The sequence below is a fragment of the Falco rusticolus genome, chromosome 11 (genome assembly GCF_015220075.1).
Source record: "Falco rusticolus isolate bFalRus1 chromosome 11, bFalRus1.pri, whole genome shotgun sequence".
In the NCBI taxonomy this organism is placed as follows: Eukaryota; Metazoa; Chordata; class Aves; order Falconiformes; family Falconidae; genus Falco; species Falco rusticolus.
In genome coordinates, this window is record NC_051197.1 from 24,375,093 (window position 1) to 24,398,879 (window position 23,787).

A 23,787-nucleotide genomic window follows, 5' to 3' on the forward strand; every position below is an offset into this window, starting at 1 on the left:
TACTGTGCAAATGCAGAATTGCGAATATAGATTGGAAGCTGAAGAGTTAATTCTAGCCAAACTACGCTATGCTGAAATAGAGGTGGTAGATAAATTATCTTAAAGAAAGAACATTTTGTTCATTGCTGTTGAAGTTGCCTGCTGTTGATATTTCCCACTCATTTCATCTTAACATTTGCAGGGAGCACTTCACAGGTGGTGCTGTAGCTCATTTGATGTTTCAGAACTCCCTCATGCAAAATGAAAGGCAAATAAAAACTCAAGTAAAAATTATCTAATGCAGTCAAATGTACAGTTTATTATTATCTCTGCATTAAGCACCTCATTTTCAGACAGACTAAAAAATTCAGGCAAGCTGCCTTCAGGTAGCACTGAAACACACATGCAAAATTGACTTTTCAACCTAATGGGCTGCAGAAAAAATATATACAACTCAAAAGTCCATCTGCTGTTGCAGCTGCAACTTTCCTCATTTTAGAGGGAAATAAATCTGAACACCAGGCTCAGCACTGATGTAGGAGAAAGCAATGGCCCTTATTCAACAGGGAAAAGGAAAAATAGAACATGCATGGTCTAAACTTAAAACATGTTCTCCATTTGTCTTAGATAAGAAAAAATATGTGATAACCACCCCCTCTTTCTTCAAAGAAAGGGTTTAGAATGTCTTGGATAAAAGAGTCATACTTTAGTTTTCTGTATTATTTTTTAATTTTCCAAGTAAATATTGCAGGTGTCAACTGAAGGATAAACAGTCTAAACCTTTAAGCGATCATTTTAAAACCTGTGCAAATTTCTGTATCTTTCAATCAAACCATTAATTCTGTGATTTTTTTATCTTCCACAAGGCTAAGCACATACATGTTAGGTGAGCAGAAATCATCTGGGATGGCCCAGCGTATTTGCGGTGATATACACAAAGCCAGGCTGTGGTTTTCGCCTTCAATCAAGGACAGAGCATGCTGTCTCCCTTTGTTTTTAATATTGTTCATTTTTTAAGCAGATTTGAAGTAACATTAAATAATGGCAAGCAGTAATGATATATGGGTTATAAAAAATAGATTGGTACCTCTTAATTGGTTTACGTCTCTTTTTGGATGGATCTCTAATGGTTTACATCAGCTACAATTCTAAAACTATAGAAATAATAAGCATACACATTTGGCTGTTGAACTGTCAGGTTTTTAGAAAGCTGTTCCAGATCAAAACCAGAAAACTAATCTGTTCTTGCCAAAAAGGTAGAACAGAAGCCCATAGTCCAAAATAATGTAAACTGTTATTGATCCAGAATTCCCTTATGTAAAGAAAAGGACTGTAAAGATGTTTCCATGCCCAGATTTTTGTTCAGTCTTGTATATGACATGGGCAACAACTGACATTTACCAAAACTAACCGTGCACTGTTATAAGCCACTACTTCTGTCACCCTTATATGTTCTTGCATGATCCCCAGCCTGCCCACCTCATCCTTGTGTATTCATTACAGTAATTTTGCAGTTTGCATGCAACAGTTGCAGCCTATCATGGCAGTTCCCATATTACCATCTATATTGGTGGAGAACATCTTAAAATCAACATGGGCCCTAGATCTCTCTCAGCCACCAACAGAGTGGCCAAAACAAGGTTTCACGTTGGTTTGGGGCTGGTACTTTGTTGGTATCATAGAATTAACTGTTATGAAGGAATAGGTATTTATTTAGAAATAACAAAAACATAAAACCATGATAAAAGAGCCCTAAAAAGGATTTAACACAAAAGACAATGAAATAAACTAAAAATCTTACGAACTTGACCTTCTGGCCAGATGGTCTTTAGTATTCTCCCAATATGCAAAGCCAAAAGGAAGTAATTAACTTCAAATTAAATAGCCTATATGGAAGAAGCACATGCTAAGAACATCTCAAAACCACCAGTGTACAGCTGTTATTGCTTAGAAAGAAAGCAGTAAAAGTTCTGAGCTTCCTGACTTGAGCAAAGCCACACACATAGGAAGACTGAGGATGAAGTAAAGATCTCCATCTATTAATAGCTGGGTCTTAAAATGTCACCTATATATGTGAAGTTCTACAAGACACCTTTGTGACATCATCTTATATTTCTATTCCTAGAAATGATCTATGATTTTGGAGTTAATAAGGAAGGGGATATAACTACTTAAAGTATCAGGGAAGGAGCTCCTGGGCATCACACTTACCATGAAATAAAACTGCTGGGGCATTCTGGCACACTTCTGGCTTCCACATCCACAGTATTCTCTGGGAAGTGAATAAGTCTGCAAGTCATAAAGCAGAACTCAAAAGAGATTTGTGAGAAATACAATTATTACTCAAACACTTTGCATTAAGTAAGAATAAAGGAAAAGCAAGACTGTAATAAGAGATGGAAGGAGACCATACAAGAAATCTAAAATAAAGGGGGAGCATAAACTTCCAAGCTTCCATTTTAAAATAAAACAAATAAGAACTTCCTTATGTTTATCATCAGAATTTTGGATAAGAATCACATTATTCCCCAAGTATCTCTTGCCTTATCCCACCTTTCTTGGCACAAAATCAGAATCTGCTACGAATGTCTCTAAACAGATGGAAGGATAAACATAATGCCTAAGTCACATAATAGGGAGGATAGTCACTTCACAGCCAGTTCCTTATAGTTTATGGCATGAATCTAAAAGGATTTAATGTAATGTACATTATAATATGCATGTAGTTTTAATGTTGAAGTATTTGTTGTAAAAAAAATCTTGATTTTTTTCCCTAATTCACATAAAAGTTTTTATTCTCAATAGCAATTGAAGAAAAGTATCTTCTACTTTGACCGACCGCACCAAAAGAAAAACACTCAAATATATGAGGTCGAACTACAAAAGAAATACAGAAGTTCTTGTTTCTGTAGCTTACAGCAGTAAGCACAATGGCGTGCTTGTCTAGGCAAAAGTGTTCTTTCTGCGATTAGACTGCTTGCTGCTTCAACTGTCAGAACGCGCAGCTTGCTAGAAACACCCCTTTGCTGCTCAGCCATCAAAGCACACACGTGTGTGTGCATGTGTGCCAGAGCTTGAGTGTATATTTGCATGTGTTTCTCCTAGAGAAGAAACTCTAATACAGGCTAGTAGTATTTGGTCAGAACAGAGAATGTTTGCAATGAAAAAACCCTGAAATAATAATTATATTTTATTTCCTTAAAATTTTGAATCCCCTTTAAACTGAAGAGACTGACAGAGGTGACTTAAAAATATACAGCAAATAACTTTTTATGAAGGACAGATTGATGTCATATTTTTATCTGGGGCGGAAATTCTTTTTGTGTGATTTCCTTTTCAGCTCCACTCATATGAGGCCACAGAAATCAACAGGTACTACCAGACTATCCAGCAACGACAAACGGGTTAGTAGGCTACTGTTCAACAAAACCATTAGTTAGAGCAGACTGTTCATTTGCACATCACAGAGTCAGAGCATGACCTCTGGAGGAGGTCATCTTGCCTAACGTCCCTGCTCAGGCAGGGCCATGTAGAGCCAGTTTCCCAGGACAGTGTCCAGAGGGCTTTTAATTATCTCCAAAGAAGGAGACTCCACAACCTCCCTGGGCAGCTTGTACCGGTGCTCCATCACACTCACAGTAAAAACATGTTTCCTGATGTTTAGAAGGAACTGTTTCAGCTGGTGCCTGCTGTCTCTTGTCCTGTCCTCTAGAGGCACCACTGGAAAGTGTCTGACTTGTCTTCTCTACACCCTTCCTTCAGGTATTTATACACATTGATGAGATCCTCCCTGTCCCTACTGCTCTCCAGGCTAAACAGTCCCAGCTCTCTTTCAGTCTTTCCTCATAGGACAGATGCTCCAGTCCCTTGACCGTCTTACCAGTGCTTTTCTGGACTACCTCCAGTAGCTCCATCTCTCCTTGTATTGGAGAGCCCAGGACTGGGACACAGTACTCCAGCTGTGGTCTTACTAGTGCTGAGTAATGGGGAAGGATCACCTTCCTCGACCTGCTGGCTGCACTCCTAACACAGTCCAGGACACGGTTAGCCGCCTTTGCCGCAAAGGCGCGTTGCTGGCTTGTGTTCAACTTGGTGTCCACCAGGACCCCCAGGGTCTTGTCCTGCCAAGCTGCTTGCCACCCAGTCAGTCACCAGCATATACTGCTTCGAGATGTGGTGGGTGTGTCTCAATTCCAAGACATGGAACGTTTCTGTACTTTGAGAACATACTATTCTTCATGACATCTCTGAACTGAAAGCTTCATATTTTCTCTCTTCTTAAAATAACAAAATCACTTCCAACCTGTAGTTTTGCTCTCTGATAACTGAAGGAATAGGAGGCACGTTGTGTTCCTCTGCAAGTGAGATGTGGTAAGAGTAAGGTATAACTATAGTTACGTTTTTCTGCGTCCCTTCCCCAGAAGCATCAGAGCAATAAGTTTCTACCCCACTCTGTGTCTTACCTCGTGTCACATCCTCACATTCACTGAAAAAACGTTTCTTCCCTTTTGCATCAGATTCTGTTCATATTTCACATTCATTCAGGTCCAGAAAGTCTACTAGGAATGTGAGAGTCCACTGTCAGCAACAGGGAATTGCAACAGGAAAAACAAGAGCTTTGCTCTAAGCACAGTTGAAATCCCTCAATCATTTTTAAAATGAACTGGTAGAATATGCTGCCCATGCAATTTGAGATGTGATGAATGAAACAATATATACGTTAAACAAAATCTTTCAACCTGAAAAACTGTAAGTACCCAACAAAGATGCTACATATTTGTAGAAAGGAACTATATTGAGTAAAGGGATTTTACAGTTTAGATCTCTTTCGAGGTAATATGCATTTGATGTTTTTATTATAGTCCTTCCAAAATCAGCACTAAAAGTATTTTATATTTTTTAATTCCTTAACAGAAAGAGCGGGAGAAGGGATCTAATCTGGCATTTATGTTTCGACTGCCATTCGCTGCTGGCAGGGTTTTCAGCATCAGTATGTTGGATACGCTGCTTTATCAGGTACGATGAAGAATAACGTGACTTACCTTAACACGGACATGCCTTGTTACCACATATGTTATTGTACTTGTTAGACAACCCTGGTTTTCTACATGTAAGCCATTAATGTGCGTCTGCACCAGGAACAAGCAAAGGCAAAAGATAATGGAGCATATTCCACATGACAGTACTACCTCTGTTGTCAGCCCCAAAATCGCCCTGTCCTTGCACAAATTCTGCTGTTAAACGATATACTACTGCTGGTGAATAAGCAGGATAGTTTTGATAAAGCCTACATAAAATACAGATTATACATACTAGTAATACTTGCACTCTGCAACAAAAAGGGCATGCCCATTCCCACAAAGTAGTGTCTCTAACCACAAAAATCAACAGAATTACTTTTATGAGTGATAGTCATCTGCATTTGCTGATAAGAGGCCTCAATTACTTCACTGTGTGCTGTCCTCTTACTCACGTTGACTAGGCCTCCAGGTGACCAGTCATCATACCTTAAAGCAACTCATTCTGGCCCTAACAAGAAATATATGCAGTGGTTACAAAGAGATGGTGGGGAAAGAAAAGGCAGCACTGAACCTTGCTGCCCAAGAATCCAGGACAGAGCTCCTCATGCAAAAAGATAGGATGCTAGTCCGTGGGGATAAGGGAAGGGCAGCAGCCTCAGATAGATGAAGAAACAATATATCAGAAAATACGAGGTCAGGGCAAATGAAGGTCGTAGTTGCTGGTTTCAGGGTGAAAAAAAGTGTAGAACATTGCCCTCGCTTCTCAGCCGTGACCACCTTTCTGCACACCCTGACACATTGGGATGGCCAAGCGGCAGCTGCCAACGCTAGCCTTCAAGGGTCAAGGTGTGCAGAATAAGCAGCCACATCGCTGTGACCCATGTAGTCTGCTCTCCTGAGTAGCTACCTACTTTGCCTGTACCTAGAGGTGGGCTGTGGATGCCTTTGTATTCAGACGCTAAACGTTCTTTCAGGGAAATTAGTTTACTTGGTAATTTGGTGCACAAAAGGTATTCTTTTATCTAAATTCTACTTCCAAATAAATTATCTGAGGGCAAATTCCACATAAATAGAAAAAATCCTGAAGCTAAGATTTTCTCAAAAAAGTCAGTAATATATAAAAGTCATGTATATGGACAGGTACCAAAAGCAGATTAGCCAACTGGTGTAAAGCCATTTATCAAATTCTAGATGTTTAGAAATAAATGTATTTGCTTATAAAACATTTTTTTAATCATGTCCCAGAATATCAACATCACATATGGCAAAACTTTTTTAAAAACCATATTTAAGACACCTATATAGAAACAGATCTGTCATCATCAACAATTCCTGCCAGTGCGTAAGTAATTTCAATATTTTATATTTGCTCCTAGACATGATCAGTCATACTATGACTTGACAGAGTAAAACCATTCACCAGGAAGTGTTTAAAGCAACAACAATAAAACCTACACACTCAGTCTCACTCAAATTCTACCCATTCTTTCTTTGAACTCCTGTTGTTCTGGTGAACTGTCTTTTTCTAGAAGTATCTTTCTTATTCCGAGTTACAAATGCTATGACAACAAGTTCCCTCTGTTCTTTATCCATGGTCACATCCTTTTCTGTACGGCATCTTTTTCTTTTGCATATGAGCAACAGAGGGGTTTCATGTGATGCTTCTTATGTTAGGCCAAAGGAAAAGCCTTTTAATTATCTTTAGGACAGTGACTCAAAAATGAAAACTTGGTCTTGTGACTGCACATGATAATCTTAAATGTTGCCTCCAAGATAACAAGTAAGTGAAGGCTGCAGAAAATTTTCTTCATATCAAGAAGATGCTGAATGGCATTTACCCAATCACAACTGGAAGATTACCAGTACAAAAATTAAAATAGATTAATCGCTATGTATCAAATCTGTCTAGCTTCTGAGTTTAAACAATTTCAGATGCTATAACTCTAAAGGATTTATCTAACAGCTTTGTAAGGTATTTCTTTATTAAAATCTATTTGCTAGCTCCCTATTTGCATTAAGCCAAAAGAGCTAATTGCAGGTTGTGTTCCAACAAGGATTGATAGCCTGCCTTGAATGCTGCCCTGCTACACCTAAGGAGAGGTGGCAATGAACTGTCCTACCACAGTTAACAGAGCACCCACACGGCCCTCTGATTCCAGCAGCCCAAGCCATAAGGAGGAGAAATATTTGAGATTTTAGCTGATCTATTGTCTGGTCCTGGTCTTAGCCGATACTTCTACATTTAGCCTAATTTCTACCTTTTAACCAATCATTAAAACACTTCTGTTAGTAGAGCAACAAGCCTGACCTGAGATAAGGCAGATCAACTCTTAAAAAACCAGATGGATTGGTGAAGGCAAATGACTCGTCTGAATTAAAATAATAACAGTCGCACCTTAGTATTACCCACTACTCAGTACTGCAGACCCATCTAACATAAGACAGTGTTTCTTTTGCACAGAATAGTTCATTATAATAATTTCACACCTAATAAGGCTAAGACCTTAACTTCCATTGATCTTATATCTACATTCATCTTCACTTTCATGGTGCCTTATTATGCCTTAGTCTCTTTGAATCCTGTGTGTATATTGCATGCATATGCAGAATCAAGTAATGAAATTTATTTTGTGTAAGTAGATTCAACACAAAGAAAGGGATAGCTATTTCTACAGTGATTAAGATACATAAAATATAAAGAGATTGATTGTAAACACAGATGTACAAATTCTTTGAAATTCACACATGGTGCTAATGGTTACCTGCTCATCTGTTCATTTTTTTTTTTTCCTTTCTTTTGCATCTCTCCTATTAAAAATCTTGCAGTCATTTGTGAAAGATTATATGATTTCTATTACAAGACTCCTGCTGGGACTTGATACTACACCAGGATCTGGGTTTCTTTGTTCCGTAAGTTATTTAAAAAAAAAAAATTATTAGAGTATGAGAGAAGATTCTGTACTGTCTGCAGAATACTTTTAATTTCTTTGTATGGCCCTTCCTTTTTTGAAAGTCCAGGAAAGACCTGTTTCCTTTTTCACTTGGGGGGGGGGGAGAAGACAAAAAAATTAGATGGAAAACGTACCTATTTTTAGTTAATTCCATAGCAACAAACACCCCTCCCTTCCCCCAAGAAAATACAATTAATTCTATAAAGCACAAGGGAAAACAGGAGAACAGGAAAACACAGGAAAAATGCATTTTATATGAAATAGCAATGGCAGTTCAGCAAGCAATTTTACAAATTAAGTATATAAAAAAAGAGGAAGCACTACCTGTGTTGTACAGGCTGGCTAGCGCATTGTGGAAACACAATGCTACTTCACAACACCCATTTCCATCATAGGCAATAAAGGGCAGAACTGGATATTACATATGGGTAAGATGTATTAAATGACTTTAGTTTAAGTGTCAAAGTTCAAAAGTCATCTTGCTATTATGTATGTCCATATTCCCCAAAGCACAGTTTATTTTTTAATCTATTTTTAATATGTATATACACACACACACAAACCCAACAAAAATTGTATTTTTGTTAAAAATAAGACCCATCTTTCTGTTTTGTCCCATGTCCATCACACCCCAGGGGGTAAACAGATCAGTAGAGTTATTTACCAGTTGCTTTCTGGGTAACTAAAAAGAACTGCAGGATGTTGTTCTCAAAAAGGAAGTTATCAATGATGGTTTAAAAATTTTGTTTAAATATAAAATAATAATGGAATTGTTAGACAGTCATTAAACTTTGTTACCATAAATGCAAGACGGTTGAATCTCTGAAAAGGAGCTCTCGTATCTCCAACTAAAGCTAGTGTAACAGTAATGAAATACTTGAGATTAATTTAAGACTTTCTTATGCCATCTATGCTTACTGTATTACTTTCCCCCCCAGTCCCTTCTCACCAGATGTTCAGCCTGCAGTCTAGTAAACAGTTATCTGGCTGCATTCAAAATACTTGTGTGTTCTTCAGTCTGTCCATCGCCAGTTTCTTACTGCTGCCAATATTTAGTTCATTCTTTTTTATTTTAGTCAGATATGAACACTGGATGAAGGTTGTCATACAAGTTGTCAAGTAATTTTAAAACAAGGACAGAAGCAATTTCATAAGACAACCATTTGCATTGCAGTGTCTCCCAGACAGGGAGAGAACAATAGAAATGGTGCCTACAAACTCAATAGAAGTTCCAGATCAGTTGTGGAGCAAAGGTGCAATACTACAATGAGATCATTACCAGCTAGTGTTTAGTTTTAAAATTTTTTCAAGTATAGCATAGTGATACGGCCTCAAGAGTTAAAAGTCCTCCTTCCTATTATTATTTGTTCAGATGAAAATCACGGAAGAGGATCTATGGATTAGGACATATGCCAGGCTGTATCAGAAACTTTGTTCTTCTACAGGAGACATTCCAATTGGAGTCTACAGGACAGAATCCCAGAAGCTTACAACATCTGAGGTATGTCAGTTTACCGTACTTTTCTCTGAATTTGATTACAGAGTACATGCTACATTCTTCGGTCCTCAGAAAAATGGGAGCCGCTTTTTAAAAAGAGTATTGTGACTGCCGTATCTGCAAGTGCCGTATCTGCAAATGCATAGAACAAATGTACAGAATTCCAACGACCCACGGAAGGTCTCCCTCTGCTGACACGTGTGTGGTCACGTTAACTCAGGGTTCACCCTCAGCCCCAGACGTGGTGACTACCCAGAGCCAGTCTGACCTGCCGGCTTTCGTTCCCGTGCTTGCCTGCGGAGAACTGGCCGAGTGCCCGCAGGAGGCGGCTCGGGCACAGGTCGGACGGGCCAGGACAGTTGGCTCTAACCTGAACTTGCACGTGGTGGCTAACGGCCATATCCCTAACAAGCCGAACAACCACGTCCTGTATCAGGGGTGACAAGAATGCCAGCACTATATTTCAAAACAGGTGGCCTTTCAGTATTCACGTGACTTTCTAAGTAGAGGTGAGCAACAAGAGAATAAATAAATGTTAGCAACAGTATTGTGGGATTTCTCTAAATCTAGCTGCCAAACAGTGGTAATTTTTTGTGTATATGTATTTATGTGTCTGCTGTATAAATATATACATTTCTTCCTATATCGATACAAGGAACGATGAAAATACTTTCTCCTGACTATTTAACATAAGGTTTTTTTGTTTGTGCAGTTTTTATTTGTCATGTACAAGCCATTTGTTTATGTGACCATTAGAACTGCCATCTCATGAAACCATGGCTCAAATACAGCTCTGCAATGCAACAGTGAACAACAACTTTCTTCTGAAATACTCAGACATAGTTTACTAATTTCCTAGACAGGCAATTTGTATTTTCTCTTCCATATTTCAGAAAAAATGTTATAAAATATTAAGCCATGTAATGCTTAACTGCAGGATTTATCTTGGAAGAGGTATAAGCATTCAGTTAAAGTTAATTTAAAAATAAGGGTTACAAAAAGCTGTGCAAGATTCCACCAGGTTCAGTAGTGTCTCTCTCTGTGAGCCACCGATACCTCCACAGGTGGCTTTTACAGCTTAGCCAGGGGACTCAGCCACTGCAATAACATCAGCTGATTTTTTAAAATGTAGGAGTCTTAACATAAGCCGTCAAAATCATTCCTTGGACAAGAATACAAGCAGCATCACTGCCAATATGAAAAAAAAGTCTGTCATAGCTTTTAACAAAACAGAGGACATGCCAAACTTTACGAATTCATTGAATAAGTAATACGAAATTCATGGCAATCTTTTATTCTCACATCCACAGCTGGCTATTTAGCTTCAGGTCCCAAAAAGAGAATCCAGAACAATTGAACTGTGAGCATGTAACGCTGTGGAGAGTGCATTTTGGTGGCCTGGTTGGTTGTTTTTTTTTCTTTTCTGCATTTTCACATGCTTTCAAACATACAGGCTGACTGGCAAACAGCATCCGTACAGTGGATGAGTAACTATGAAGAGTGACACTCATCTTGTCTACGTGAACTTTTTTTTTTTTGGCAGGAAGGTGGGGCTAAGCATTCACACTCAAGTAAGTCTTCTGAGGCAAGCTTAACTGATCAAAATTTTTCAAATGTTTTTCTGAAAATAAGGTTTGGGACCACAAGTCACTTACCTCCTAACTCACAATTTTCATACAACATTGGGAACCTGTGCAGCCTGTACACATGCAGTACTTGAATACTTGATCAGACCAGGCCCAGATTTAGTTTAAGATAGTCATTGATCATCTTTTACAAAGAAGCAATTTCTTAAAACATTCAGACACTGAAACCAGCCTGGAAGCCACTGCGCACCAGGGGAGTTCTGCTGTCAGTTCCTACCAGGTTACACAGGTAATCTCCTGAAGAGTTTGAGTTAGATCAGGTAGAGGAAGAATGGGAATGGGGGGGGGGGGGGAAACGTAGATAAATTTTCAGTTTGTAAGGTCCTGGAGTCATGTGGAAGGGTGGCACTGTCCTTGTTTATTAAGTGAAGTAAAAGCGTATGTTACTCTTCTTAAAAATCTCAAGGCTCTCTGAATGCAGACCCCCCCCCCCCCATGGTATTTTCACACTTAAATACTTCAGCAGCAGTTTCTTGTTCATTGAGTGAGCATTTGTAAAATCCTTCCCCCTCTAGAGAGGAGCAGGGCGATCTTCCCTAACCTAGCTCTTCCCCAGAACACGAAAGGGCAACATCTGGCCCTGCTTCTGTGTTCTTTATGGGTAGAAACCTCAAAAGCAGAGATGCTGAAAGCTGTAATCTCTCTGCAAAGTGTTTCCTTTGAAGTCAAAGGAATTTTGGACTAATTTCACTAATAAAATAACATTACCGTGGGATATCATTTTAGCTTTTCAATATATTAAGCCAGAAACAACTTTAAAATATTGTTGGATGAGATCTTTAAATTGGAAGTTAGAGAAATGTGAATTGCTATTTGTCTCAGGAATTAGGAACTTCTAACCATAATTTGAAGGTTTCTAACTCAGAGAACCTCCAATGTGTATATCAATTTGAGTTTAAACAGAGATACAAAACTTAATCTGTATTGCACACACCTGGAAACTGTCAGCAGTTAAATTGAGCCACAAGAACAAAATATGCCAATATTATTATTATTTCTGTATGTACAGTTTCTCCTTTGACACCCCCTTTTTTGTTCTATGCAAATGAGAAGCCCTCACTTCATTCTGACAGATAAATATAATTCCTTTAAAAAGAAAGTTTTTGGTCATTTAGTTACTAAATAACAAGCAAATCTAGCCTGCCTTTCAATGACCTGCACCTATGACTCAAACCATTTCCATTTCATAAAAGAAAAACAAAAAAGAAGATACGAAATCTTCCTTACTACCTGTGCAGCTGATTTTCTGTGGTTCCTGTTAATTCCACATTTGTTTCTTCAGGTTCACTTCTGTTTAAATTGTCTTGTGTTTTCTTTTTTCCCCTTCTTTTGTCAGTCACGAGAAATGGCTTCACAAGTAAGTATTTGCTTGTTGCCTGCCTGCCGCTGGGAGTTGTGGCTGAAGCCCAGCAGGCAGCAAGCCCTGCACGGCTTCTTGCTTGCTCTCCCCCCGTGGGCTGGGGAGAGGATCGGAGGAGTAAAAGTGGGAAAACTCATGGGTTAAGATAAAGACAGTTTAATAGGTAAAACAAAAGCTGCTCACGCAAGCAAAGCAAGCCAAGGAATGCATTCGTTGCTTCCCGTTGGCAGGCAGGGGTTCAGCCATCGCCAGGACAGTGGCGCTCCATCACACATACTTGGGAAGACAAATGCCATTAACTCCACACGTCCTCCCATTCGTTCACCTTCCCCAGCCTTTATTGCTGAACACAACACCATGTGGTATGGGATGTCCCTTTGAATGCTTGGGCTCAGCTGTCCCGGCTGTGCCCCCTTGCAGCTTCTTGTGCCCCCCAGCCTGCTCACTGGCAGGGCACAGTGAGGAGCAGAAAAGCCCTTGGCTCTGTGCAAGCACTGCTCAGCAGTAACTGATACATCCCTGTGTTACCAGCACCATTTTCATCACAAACCCAAAATACAGCCTCATGCAAACTACTATGAAGAAATATAACTGTATCCCAGCCAAAACCAGCACACTGGGTTAAAACCCAGGAGTAAAAATCCTTGCAGGAAATGGAGCTATGGAATTGATCAACCTTGCATAAATAAAGCTTAAAGCAGCGTTGTTCTGGACACAAACTTCTTATTAAAAATATGAAAGCTGACTTTCAAAAAAGCCCAATGGAATTTGGTCTCATTTGGTCCTGTCCCTATTGAATTCCGAAGATAACAGATCATCTTTACAGTCTGGTTAAAGCGTTGATCCTAACCACCTTAAATGCTAATGGACAGAAATCCCAAAGTTTATCATAAAAGGACTACGTGGCTGTACATAACAACAGTTCAGACAGCTGTTGGAGCTGAAAAGCCTTCCTAGCAGCCTAGATGCAACTAAGAGCTATTGGTATACAGAACAGTAAAGTTATTTTAACATAAAGCTTGCAGTTAGATAAAAACAAGGCATTGCTTCAGAATGGGTGAATATGCACATTAAAACTGCTCCATATTTTACTCACGCTTAGCTCCCAGGGAGCAGCAAGGCATGGGAACAGAGATCCAAGAAGCTAACCGATGTTTGGTGTTGTAGTGCTGTTACTGCCATACTCACAGCCACCCTGACCATCTCAAATATGAGCATGGGCGTGTTGGCGACTACATCCCCGTTCCTGCAATGTGTTGGCCAACCTGAGCTAGGGTTTAAAAAAGGGTGTGAAATGTCCTATTAGAGCACCTTGCCAGAGTGGAAACCCCCCTGTGGGTCACAGACGTCCAGCAGCACAAGTGAGCAATCATATCCATTTGGACACACAGTCTGACACTTGAGATGGGAACCTGCCTTGTAAAAAAACACACACCCCTGAAACTTAATAAATAAATAAAATTAATAAAAAATAAAATTAAAGGCAAATGCTTCATCACTTAATGTGTGACATACAGATTTTTTTCCCTAGTAAAAGGAGCAGTGATTATGTAAAGACCTAACATGCACCTTGGTATTTTCCAGAGATCTCACCATGTTTCCGTTTTAAGGAATCTAAAAAAAATTATGTAAATTTCATAAAACATAGGATCAATTACTGCTATATAGTAGTTGTGACACCGTATCATTCTTACAGAGCAGGTTTAGAAGCTTTGCAAAAAGGAAGTTAAATTAAAAGAAATCAAAGCAATCAAACCTCAAAACAAATATGTTTTGGAAGTATTATTATGGAAGTATTTTTAAAGAAAGTTTGAGACTGATTGAAACAGAGGAGGACACACAGAAGTACTCTGTGCTGGGCTTTTATCTTCCGTGGATTAAAGAGCAGGCACTGACAGGCACACTTCTGTGCTGCCTCTGAAGTTTTGTGTTTCTTTGGTTTTGCTTTGCCTTTAAGCAGTTTTAATTTTTTCCTCCTGCATGCAGCAAAGGGCCATTCTGAACATCCTTCTCAACAGGCACCATAAAAACTGAACAGTCACTGAAGTAAAATATTCAGTCCCCTTGATTTCTGGTTTCAACTGACCTGTCTCAGTGTTTCAAAAGTTCAAACTAAGGATTTACAGATTCGCAAAATCAAGAGCCTTGTTCTTTTACTTGGCCTCTCCTAATAAATCTCTGGCTCAAAAAATGTGATTTACCCTGCTGTAAGAATTAGGATGATCGGTCTCCGCCTTTCCAATACTACTGCCAGCAGGTCCAGATGGCTGTTTTATGAAGAGCTGGACAAAGGAAGCTACCAATGCAGGCAGAAGGAATGGCAAAACAAGACCATACTTTACACTGTTTGTATTAGATTTGTTCATACCAAATAGACCCTTTCTATCCATAAGCAGCCCCTTGTTATATGGAATGTACTTTGCCTACATTGATCCTTACTGTAAAACACATTCAAAACCAAAAGTCAGTTTCAGATAATAACAGAATCAAATAGCATTCCGGTACGTGGGGATTCAGGGTTCTTTCTTATGCTCTGCCCAAAATAACATCAGCCGAGTCAGTAACAAAACTTCAAAAATCATGTAGTTTTTCAAAAAACCCACCTTTCTATGGCAGACTAATCTGAAGATCCTCAATAAATTAGTGGGTCTTTGCATGAGGCTTATTTCATATCCTAGTCTAGAATATTAAAAATGTGATTTTACTTAAGTGCTACAACATAAGCATATTTTAATGTTCTTTTTAATTGTTAGTTTTGATTGTGCAAAAGGGGAAAAAAATAGTGTCAGACTTATTCATCTCAAATAAAATTTTATGGATTCCAGGAACCTTACAGATTCTGTTTGGGACAGGGTGCTGAGCCTCTTAAAGAAGGGTTATTTTCAACACCAATGAGGTCAACAGAATCTTGCGTTCGGATTTTATGTTGATGGGAAAAGGCCTTCAGAACCTCAGTAGCTCTTCAGTTAAATTTGCTTTATTTGCTGATCCCTTCCTGCCTTCTGTGAACTCTTTCTCTTCTTGAGGATTCATACAGACTGAGCCAGCTCCACTTCAAGTCATCTTTTTTTCATACTTCATTTATTTTAAACATGCAACACACTGAAATAGGTCACCAGTAACTTGGCAGTATGACTGTGCTTACACCAGCAAGGGCTTCACTGATTCGGTGTCAGTAAAAGACATTTCAAAGGTGACATCAATAACTCAGGATTATAAGGAAGTAGTTTTGAAACTAGAAGCTAAAAGTTTTAGTTAAATATAAAACAGACATTAAAGCAGTTTTGAAGTTGTCTTTAAAATTTTGTCTTCTTACGTTTCCTATGATCTTTTTGTATGTTAGAACCAACGCAGTCCATCCACTTGAGTTATTTCAGTACTGCTGTATGTATATACGATTGGTCATACTTGGGTGGCATAAAGAAAATACAGCAAGAGAGACAGATTTTGGCTCTTAAGTCTGCTTTTTTTTGTTACTACATGAGTGAAAAAGCAACATCACTATGCTTTAAGGTAGGAATTAATTACTTTTTTTGCAAGAGGTGCCCCGAGTCACACTGAAGGCTACTGCATATGTCTGCTTTCAGACACAGAGGTATTCCAGATACCATGTGCTGGAGGGTCCTAAAATGCCTGGGAATGAGACACAGGTAACAGGCATGTTCCATCTGTGTCTCCACTTAAAATTGTACTCAGAACAGTGCAGCCAAAGTTTAACTATGAGTTAATGAATCCAAAACATACATTGAAAAAGCAGCTATAGAAATTGAAATTCTAAAAGACCTGCAGACTTGGAAGAAAGTAGATTAAGTCATTACTGTAGATTCCGAGATCGAGGAAAGGCAGTATCAGAAGGCTAGAGTTGTTTTTCTCAGAATCAAAATAGAATCAGGCACTAAATAACTCTTAACTGCTTTTCACTTGAGAAACATATTTATATCATAAACGAGCCTTTTACATAATAAGTTGAAGTCTAGTAAAGGCTGCCCAATTCAGGAACAGTTGCCAAGTACAAACAGCTGAATCCCCTCAGCTTCGTTCCAACCAAAAGACATGTTCAACTGCACTGTTGAAAAGAGGAGAGAACATCTTAATCTGTTTCCATTTTTTAAAGCCCTTAATCTCTCTTGTCATTTTCCTTTCAAGTCTCAAATCTCTATCAGTGTTGAAGAATGGGAAGACACTAAGGACACCAAAGAACAGATCAGTTACCGTAGTAATCATCGTAACTCAACATCTAGTGATCAGTCTGATCATCCCTTGTTACGACGAAAAAGCATGCAGTGGGCCCGACGGCTGAGCAGAAGAGTACCGAGACACCCTGGTAAAACAGCCGAGAAGATAAACCAGCAGCGAATGAACCTTTACAGGAGGTCAGAAAGGCAGGAACTCGCCGAACTTGTGAAAAACAGAATGAAGCATCTGGGCCTTTCTCCAGCAGGATACGGTATGATTACTAAAATACTTGAAATTAATAAAAGCATTAGTATTACGCAAGATGAACTTACTTTTTAAGAACTGAAGGTGCTATATATGAAGTTTATGATAATAGTTTTGTTGTTTGGGGGTTTTTTTGTTTGGTTGGTTTTTGTTTCTTTTTACTAAAACTTGGAGTGTTTTTAATCAGTTCTGTTAGCACCTATTCCTATTTTCAAGTGGAAAGCTCAGATGGCAGCCTGCCAGTCACATTTATATTTAGCACATATGATATGTGTATTCAGAATATATAAACATTCCCCTGTCACTGAACAGCTTCACCATATTTCCTCAAACTTGTTGAAATGTAGATGAAGACAGAGCTGTTGTGAAGTTCACTCATATGTCAGGGTGGGGAGTTGTCTATATGTGAAGGATCTTGCATTTTCCCTGCAATTTTTAAAATGGATGCCAAAGTGTCATGTTAAAGTAATTTTTATGCAGCATGTCTTTAGGTCTTTAGATGCCATTTTTACCCAGCAAGGCTGATGCTGGGTTGCTAACACTTTAATATATGCACCACGGCTGCCTGGGTTGCCTTTCTACAGCCTTGACTCTGTAGTGTGTTGTGTGGAAGCTCCCAGAAGTATGGGTTCTGGCTGTCCTAGAAACAACAAGAATTTCTAGATCTCATCGTATTTGTCTGCATAGTAGGTCCAATCTGGAGCTTAGTGCTTTCTACTTCAGAAGCACCAACTGGGGTGTTCCCATGCTCAATTTTAATTCCAAGAATCCAAAACGTACTGTTTTACAGAAGTGCTACTCTTCATTTTTCAACGCGGTTATTTTTAAATTTGACTTACCCCCACATTATCCATTCAGTGTAGGTAAATGGTGTATTTCCTGCAGAATGGCTATTTCTATTTTAACTACACACATTCTCAATGCAGGGTCAAAACATCTTTTGACATCAATAGCAATACCCAGCAGTAGTTCTTATTGCTGCTATTGATGCAAAATCAACTTAATTGTGAGAGAAGGCTGCTACAGAATACATGGTTATAGTTTAGCTCAATCTTTACAAATTAGATATGTAAATGCAAGATTTTTATCCCACACTACAACTGGATAATTACTACTCCTGCTTCCTTTTTGGATACTATACGACTCTCTGAAGAAGATTCAGGACTAAATATTTTCCAGGAGTGACACAGGCCACAATAACATTTGATCAACTGCAAAGAAGTTTTGTAAATTTGATTCATATTTATCCTAGTAACAAGAAAACTTTGTTGTATCCCTGTCTTTCTTTTAAAAGTTAAAAGCCAACAGTAATTGTTTATTTCGTTATTTAAAATTTAGGAAGAATATATACCAATTGCAGAATAACAAAATCTTGATACGTAAATGCTTCACCTGATTACATTTATCTGCCCTGATTTTGATTTATAGATTTTCATGATCACGTCTCCATTTTGTTACAGATGCACCTCATTATAAAGAAAGCTTCTACTTTTACAAGCCCAGGAATACCCACGTTCTGAAAAAAAAAAACAAAACAACAAACCCCTCAAAAAACACAGATCAGTTTTACACAGGCAATCAGCTGCAAACCTGGGTTGTCACATCCCCACTGCCATCTCTCCACACTCCCTCACATTCAGAAAGAAATGTCAGAAGCCTTTCACCCCGCTTCAGAGCTAGCTCACTCTGCGCTCATCCCACTACATATTAAACACAGAATAAAAACTTTTAAATCTCCCTGGCCTTTCAAACTATCAGGAGTCAATCATACCAGTTAACTCCCTGCAGCAGTTAAACACACTGCTTAGTACTATCTCTCTGCATGTACAGGGAACAATGACCAAAAAGAAAAAAAAAATTAAAAAAAAAATCACAGCTGCTTATGTATCTCCATGTATGGGGATGATCTCTGAAGCCAGTTTCACATCTTCAGGGTCCTTTTTACATTGATAACCTAATAACCTTTAAGACCTCCAAATTTAAATTCAATTAACTGTGAGTTCCATTAAGCCACTGAGACACAACACTGTTTTGACCATCCAAGCCTCTAGCAGAGGCGTGATGTTAGTATGGCGGCACAGCTGCTTGTATAACGGCTTAGAATACTTTGCATTGGTTCCACCTTTAGAGAAGTAAGCTGTGTCGTAAAACACCATTCTGGCTGTGTAATTGCATGTAAGAATCTATGTGAGCTTATCTGATTGCTTTCTAGAGAGGCGTGCCTATGGTGGTGCGAATATAAGCATGTAGAAAGATGACACTAGAAAATACCCAATATAATTTTCAACCTACAGACAGTATAACAAGAATACTTCATTAGCAAAAGATTTAGGAATTGCATTGAAACTAGAATGGGGCTGTTCTCTTTCAAATCATTTTCCCTAAAATGCTGAAGAGAGAAATTAACACAGAAGCAATGCTTCTCCTTTCTAGTTCTATCAAATTAAAACTAGTCTCACTGCAGCATCCCAGGAAGCATACCAAGAGAAGGCTATACAAAAGGCACTGCAGTGGCAGCTGCAATTTAGCAAGACTTGACTAGGCAAAAACATTAAAAAAAATTAAAAAAGATTTTCTGTCAGCCTTCATTTGCAACATACTGTTAGAAAAATTGTTTAAAATGCAAGAAAAAAAATACCAATTTCCATCTATACAGCATTCACGTTTCAACCCATTGGCACAGGTGATAAAAGGAAGGAAAACGCTTATCAGATAAATAGAGAAAAGGAAAAACGGTTTATATTGACCAAACCTGGAAGTGGATGAGAATGCCATACACCTGCATTAAACTTGCTTGCCACTTGAACCCAACGCCAGCTGAGGATGGAAGTCCCTACTTCCCACATACGAACATAAGCCACATGACAGATTGGTAAATCACTCTAAAACTGGGTTGCATTCAGAATTTCTATGACTGAAAAAAATGCAAAAGAACATTTTTTGATTATTCAGAAACAGGATATTTTGAAAACTGATAAATCAAAAGATGCTATGTCAGATATTTCCGATTCAAGTACAGTCGGAAAAAACTAGCTAAACTTATTTGAAAGCACTTTGACACTTTTGGCAGCCCTATGAACCAAAGAAGATCTTTCATCAAATTAGTTTGCCAGAAATCACGCTTTTCACTATTTATTTGCAAATATAATTAATTTTGTATGTTGGGTTTGTTTGGTTTTTTTTGTCCTATAGATGAAATGAATGATCATCAGAACAACCTTTCTTACATCCTGATCAATCCTTCTCCAGATACAAGATTAGAGCTGAATGACATAGTGTAAGTTAAAGCACAACACAAAAAAACCCCAAGTCAGAAGACCTGAAAAATGTCTTGTTTTCACTTCCTGTCTGGCTTTATTTTGTTATTTTTCTGCTGGAAAAGAACCCCTAACTTTGCCGTGCACCTGGAAAAAAGATATTACTACGGGGACTTCTATTTAAATAGACAATTATTCATATATATGTGTGTATTTAAAATACACATATGAATATGTAACATATGTTAGTAATGTTTTTACCTCATATTCTCTCATCCTCCTCTTACTCTGTTATAGGATATATTTAGAAAATAATTAATCAAGTCTGCTGGACAGCTTCACAGAATTAATATTTGCATTAAATTCTTGCTACCCAATTTAAAGCTAGATTTAGCTACCTCATCATAATAGAAAGATCAACCCTTCAAAATCAGTGTTTTCACATAGAATTTCATTACATAGATTCAAAGGTCATTAAAGCAAATGGCAGTCTTCTGAATATCATGTGATACTCATGCTTAAGATAACCCAAATAAAAACGGCAGGAACTTCACACAGGATATTTTTTCACTTGCTTACCAGGAATTTTGCAGACTACATGAAAAAAAGAAGGGAAGAAAGTGAACACAAATTTGCACCATCAAGAAAGTGTTGGAAGTCAAGAATTTTAGATAGTTATTTGTCATTGTCTCACACTGAAGGCTGATGTGATTGCTGTGTTAGGTCCCAAGCCATTTCTGTGTCTAACCTCTCCCGCCGCTGCCTGGCGACACTGACGTGCCCCATCTGCTCCAGGGAAAGAAACCACACAGCCCAGTTGTGCAAGGTCCTGCACATCAGTGCTGACTCACCTCACTGCTTGCAGAGGAGGAGCAGGAAGTTAGCCCTACTGATACTAAAACAAAATCCTCATATGAAGAACACACCATGGTATCAACTGTATCAAACAGCAAAGGCAATTATCATAAAATGTTGAAATTATTTGGAATACTGTTTTTATTGTTACAGGAATCCACAGTATGATGCACGCTAATATTTAACCTGTAAATTCACGTACTGTTACCTGTTCTATCTAGATGAACGAGCTATCCTGCATTCTGTTTTTCTTTCTTTGCAAAACCAAAGGTACTCAGCAGTCCAATATTGCAAAAACTTGTAGCGGTACTGAATTCGTAGTGTGCTACCTACACATATTTAGCCTGTAAACGCACATACTGTTACCTAGCTTGATGTATGTTCATTTCCCAATACTTATTGAGTGGGCCTGTGTCGCAGCTTAAGCTCAGACTTCGTTTTTTTAAAACCTGACACAAGAACATAATACTTGTATCTGCGTAACTGTTAAGGCTTCCATAACCCAGATCATTACTCTGACTGAATATAGTTCTCTGGACTAGGCAGCCAGTTCACCCTCATGCAATGGGGGATTATTAGCAGAGAGGCAAGGACGAAGAGGTCGTTCTCTTTCTACAGTTCTCTTTGTCAGAAATCCCACCCAGAACCTGTAAAAAGCTTTTTCTATTTGTCCTTCCTGCTGACAAGCTGGAAAGCCAGTCGTCCGGTATTTTTTTCCCCTCCCCTTCTCAATATGATTTTGCTGGTTACTCTTTCATCACACTTGTTAGCTGCACTTTTATGCCAACATGGCTTATTGTTACCCAAAGCACATGTTTCTGTGCGTATCTGTGAGAGAAGCCAAAACACTCGCTTTAAGTCCTATAGATGGAACCTTCATTCTCTGATTTCCCATGCTTATAGAACTTGAAGTCTTCTGCATTCGCTATGATCCTATTACATTTGTAACTTCTTGTGAGTATATTGGGTAACATATAACCCTGAACCAGCATATGAGGAAACCTTCTCAGCTTTTAGATATAGGTTGCACCCAGAGCAACTGTAGTTGCTCAGAAAGCTTTCTTGTTAGTGTTTGCATTAGCTTTGCAGGCTAATGTTTAGTATCTTGACCTGATGGAGCTTAAAAGGACAATGATCTCACTATTTTTATTGAACAATTGAAAAAAAAAAGCCCTTATGTTTCTAGTAATATGTTCAGACTTCGCCTTAATAACTACATTTCATCTAGCCTATATGCCTTAGGAAGCAGCCACTGCATAACAGCATTTTCATTCTATACCCATGAGATTTTTGTAGCAAAGTGTTTTAACATCCTGACTGTCAGCAGAGCCTGATGTTCTTCTATAGCAGAGTTTAGTACTTGCAAACGGATCTTGCAGTAACACTCCTTGTTCTATTAGTAGAATATATTCTGTTGCTAGCACTAGCCCTCTCCTTATTAAAGAAAAAAACAACCAAACAACCACCCCCACCCCCCAAAAAAAACCCCTAAAACCAAACAACCCCCTCACAACAACAACAAACCACACACACACAAAACCAACAACCTCAAAACCTCACTAATGGCAGTTTCTTGATGCATTTGGTTGTTTTTGAGTGGGTTCCCCCCCCCCCCCGCCCCGGAGATTTACACTGTTCTTTGTTCTGAGGTTGGTGTTGATGGTGCCCTATAAAACCATCAAATTCAGAATTGTAGTTTCAGTACTAAGAGTTGCAGTTAAGAGTTCCAAACTTCAGCAATCTGCAGTAACATCCAAAGATCACACACAGGAATTGTTTATGCAGGACTGGTCCAGACATGCCTAAGGGAGGAAGGTGGCACGGAGATTTGGCAGCTGTGACATGAGCCCAGTTATAAACCCTCAAGGCTCCAGCAGTTGTTTATCATATATTCAGGCTTCTTAAAATTTTATCAGTGTTTATCACTATAAAAGTCTTGTTCATTTTCACTTGAGGGATGCTGTGATTTACTTCCTACAGAATTATTTGTGATGTAGACCCTGTGAATTATATACTTCAGGTACAAATAATTGGTTTAGTTTACTCTAAAAAAATAAATACAGAAGCACCTGAATTTCCCCCCCCAAATCTAAGACAGCCTATTAAAAAAAAAAATCAAGCAAGAAAAGTAAGAGTGTTTTTCATGTATTTAAATACGCTTCATTTGGATTTAACAAGCAGAATAGAGCAGGCTTTTCCACTACTTGTCAGTTTCTGGGTCAGCAAAATAAATAGGTTCTACCAGAATAAACATAAACAACAGCTGTTATAGAGGGCAGTAAGCTGATGTTTAACAAACAGATACCATGAGAAAGTGACCTACATAGGAACAGTATGAGTAGATTTCTTTAATCCCCTACTTAAGTCAATTGTTTGCTTACACAAGTAAGTTCAGGGTGTTTGTATCAACAAACTCCATGAGAGAGAGGAAGCTGCTATTCTACTTTAGCCCTGAGAGAAAAATAAACATTAAGAAATTAACAGAGGCAGGCGGTGGTTCCAAATCATGGAGATCAAGGTGATTCTTTCTTGGGTACCAGTGATAAAGCCCCCAGACGTGGAAGCCCATGCTTTGAAGGGCCAGGAACAGTCTGTTCCTAAGCAAGCTGAAAACATACAGCAGTTCTGTGGGACATGTGGCAGGGATTGCTCGTGCACTTAGAGAACAGTTCCGTTAATCGGGATTTTGCATTTTATTGAAGAATTTTTGAGGGTGTTTTAATTCAGTCTGTGGCAAAACATGCTCATTAATACTGAATGTAGAAGTTCATGGCCTGCAG

General features: G+C 38.6%; 1 protein-coding gene and 1 long non-coding RNA gene across 11 annotated transcripts in view; one reads left to right on the forward strand and one right to left on the reverse strand.

Annotated features, from left to right (window-relative positions):
* Nucleotides 1–4,540, reverse strand: part of LOC119155717 — a 52,331-nt gene extending 47,791 nt beyond the window's left edge. For 2 of the 3 annotated variants that reach the window (XR_005106819.1, XR_005106821.1), the window contains exons 1-2: nucleotides 4,443–4,539; nucleotides 2,191–2,268 (exon numbers count right to left, since the gene is read on the reverse strand). This is a non-coding gene — a long non-coding RNA (uncharacterized LOC119155717). Of the gene's footprint in view, nucleotides 1–2,190; nucleotides 2,269–4,442 lie in introns of all 3 variants that reach the window. The other variant, XR_005106820.1, reaches the window with a different exon arrangement.
* Nucleotides 1–23,787, forward strand: part of KCNT2 (potassium sodium-activated channel subfamily T member 2) — a 151,161-nt gene that overhangs the window by 122,019 nt on the left and 5,355 nt on the right. For 6 of the 8 annotated variants that reach the window (XM_037404672.1, XM_037404670.1, XM_037404673.1 and 3 more), the window contains 5 exons: nucleotides 4,894–4,995; nucleotides 7,827–7,910; nucleotides 9,324–9,452; nucleotides 16,602–16,902; nucleotides 20,088–20,172. In XM_037404672.1, coding sequence (XP_037260569.1) covers nucleotides 4,894–4,995; nucleotides 7,827–7,910; nucleotides 9,324–9,452; nucleotides 16,602–16,902; nucleotides 20,088–20,172 — 701 coding nt within the window. Of the gene's footprint in view, nucleotides 1–3,319; nucleotides 3,384–3,693; nucleotides 3,742–4,524; nucleotides 4,604–4,893; nucleotides 4,996–6,245; nucleotides 6,343–7,826; nucleotides 7,911–9,323; nucleotides 9,453–16,601; nucleotides 16,903–20,087; nucleotides 20,173–23,787 lie in introns of those variants that run through there. The other 2 variants (XM_037404677.1, XM_037404678.1) reach the window with 2 other exon arrangements.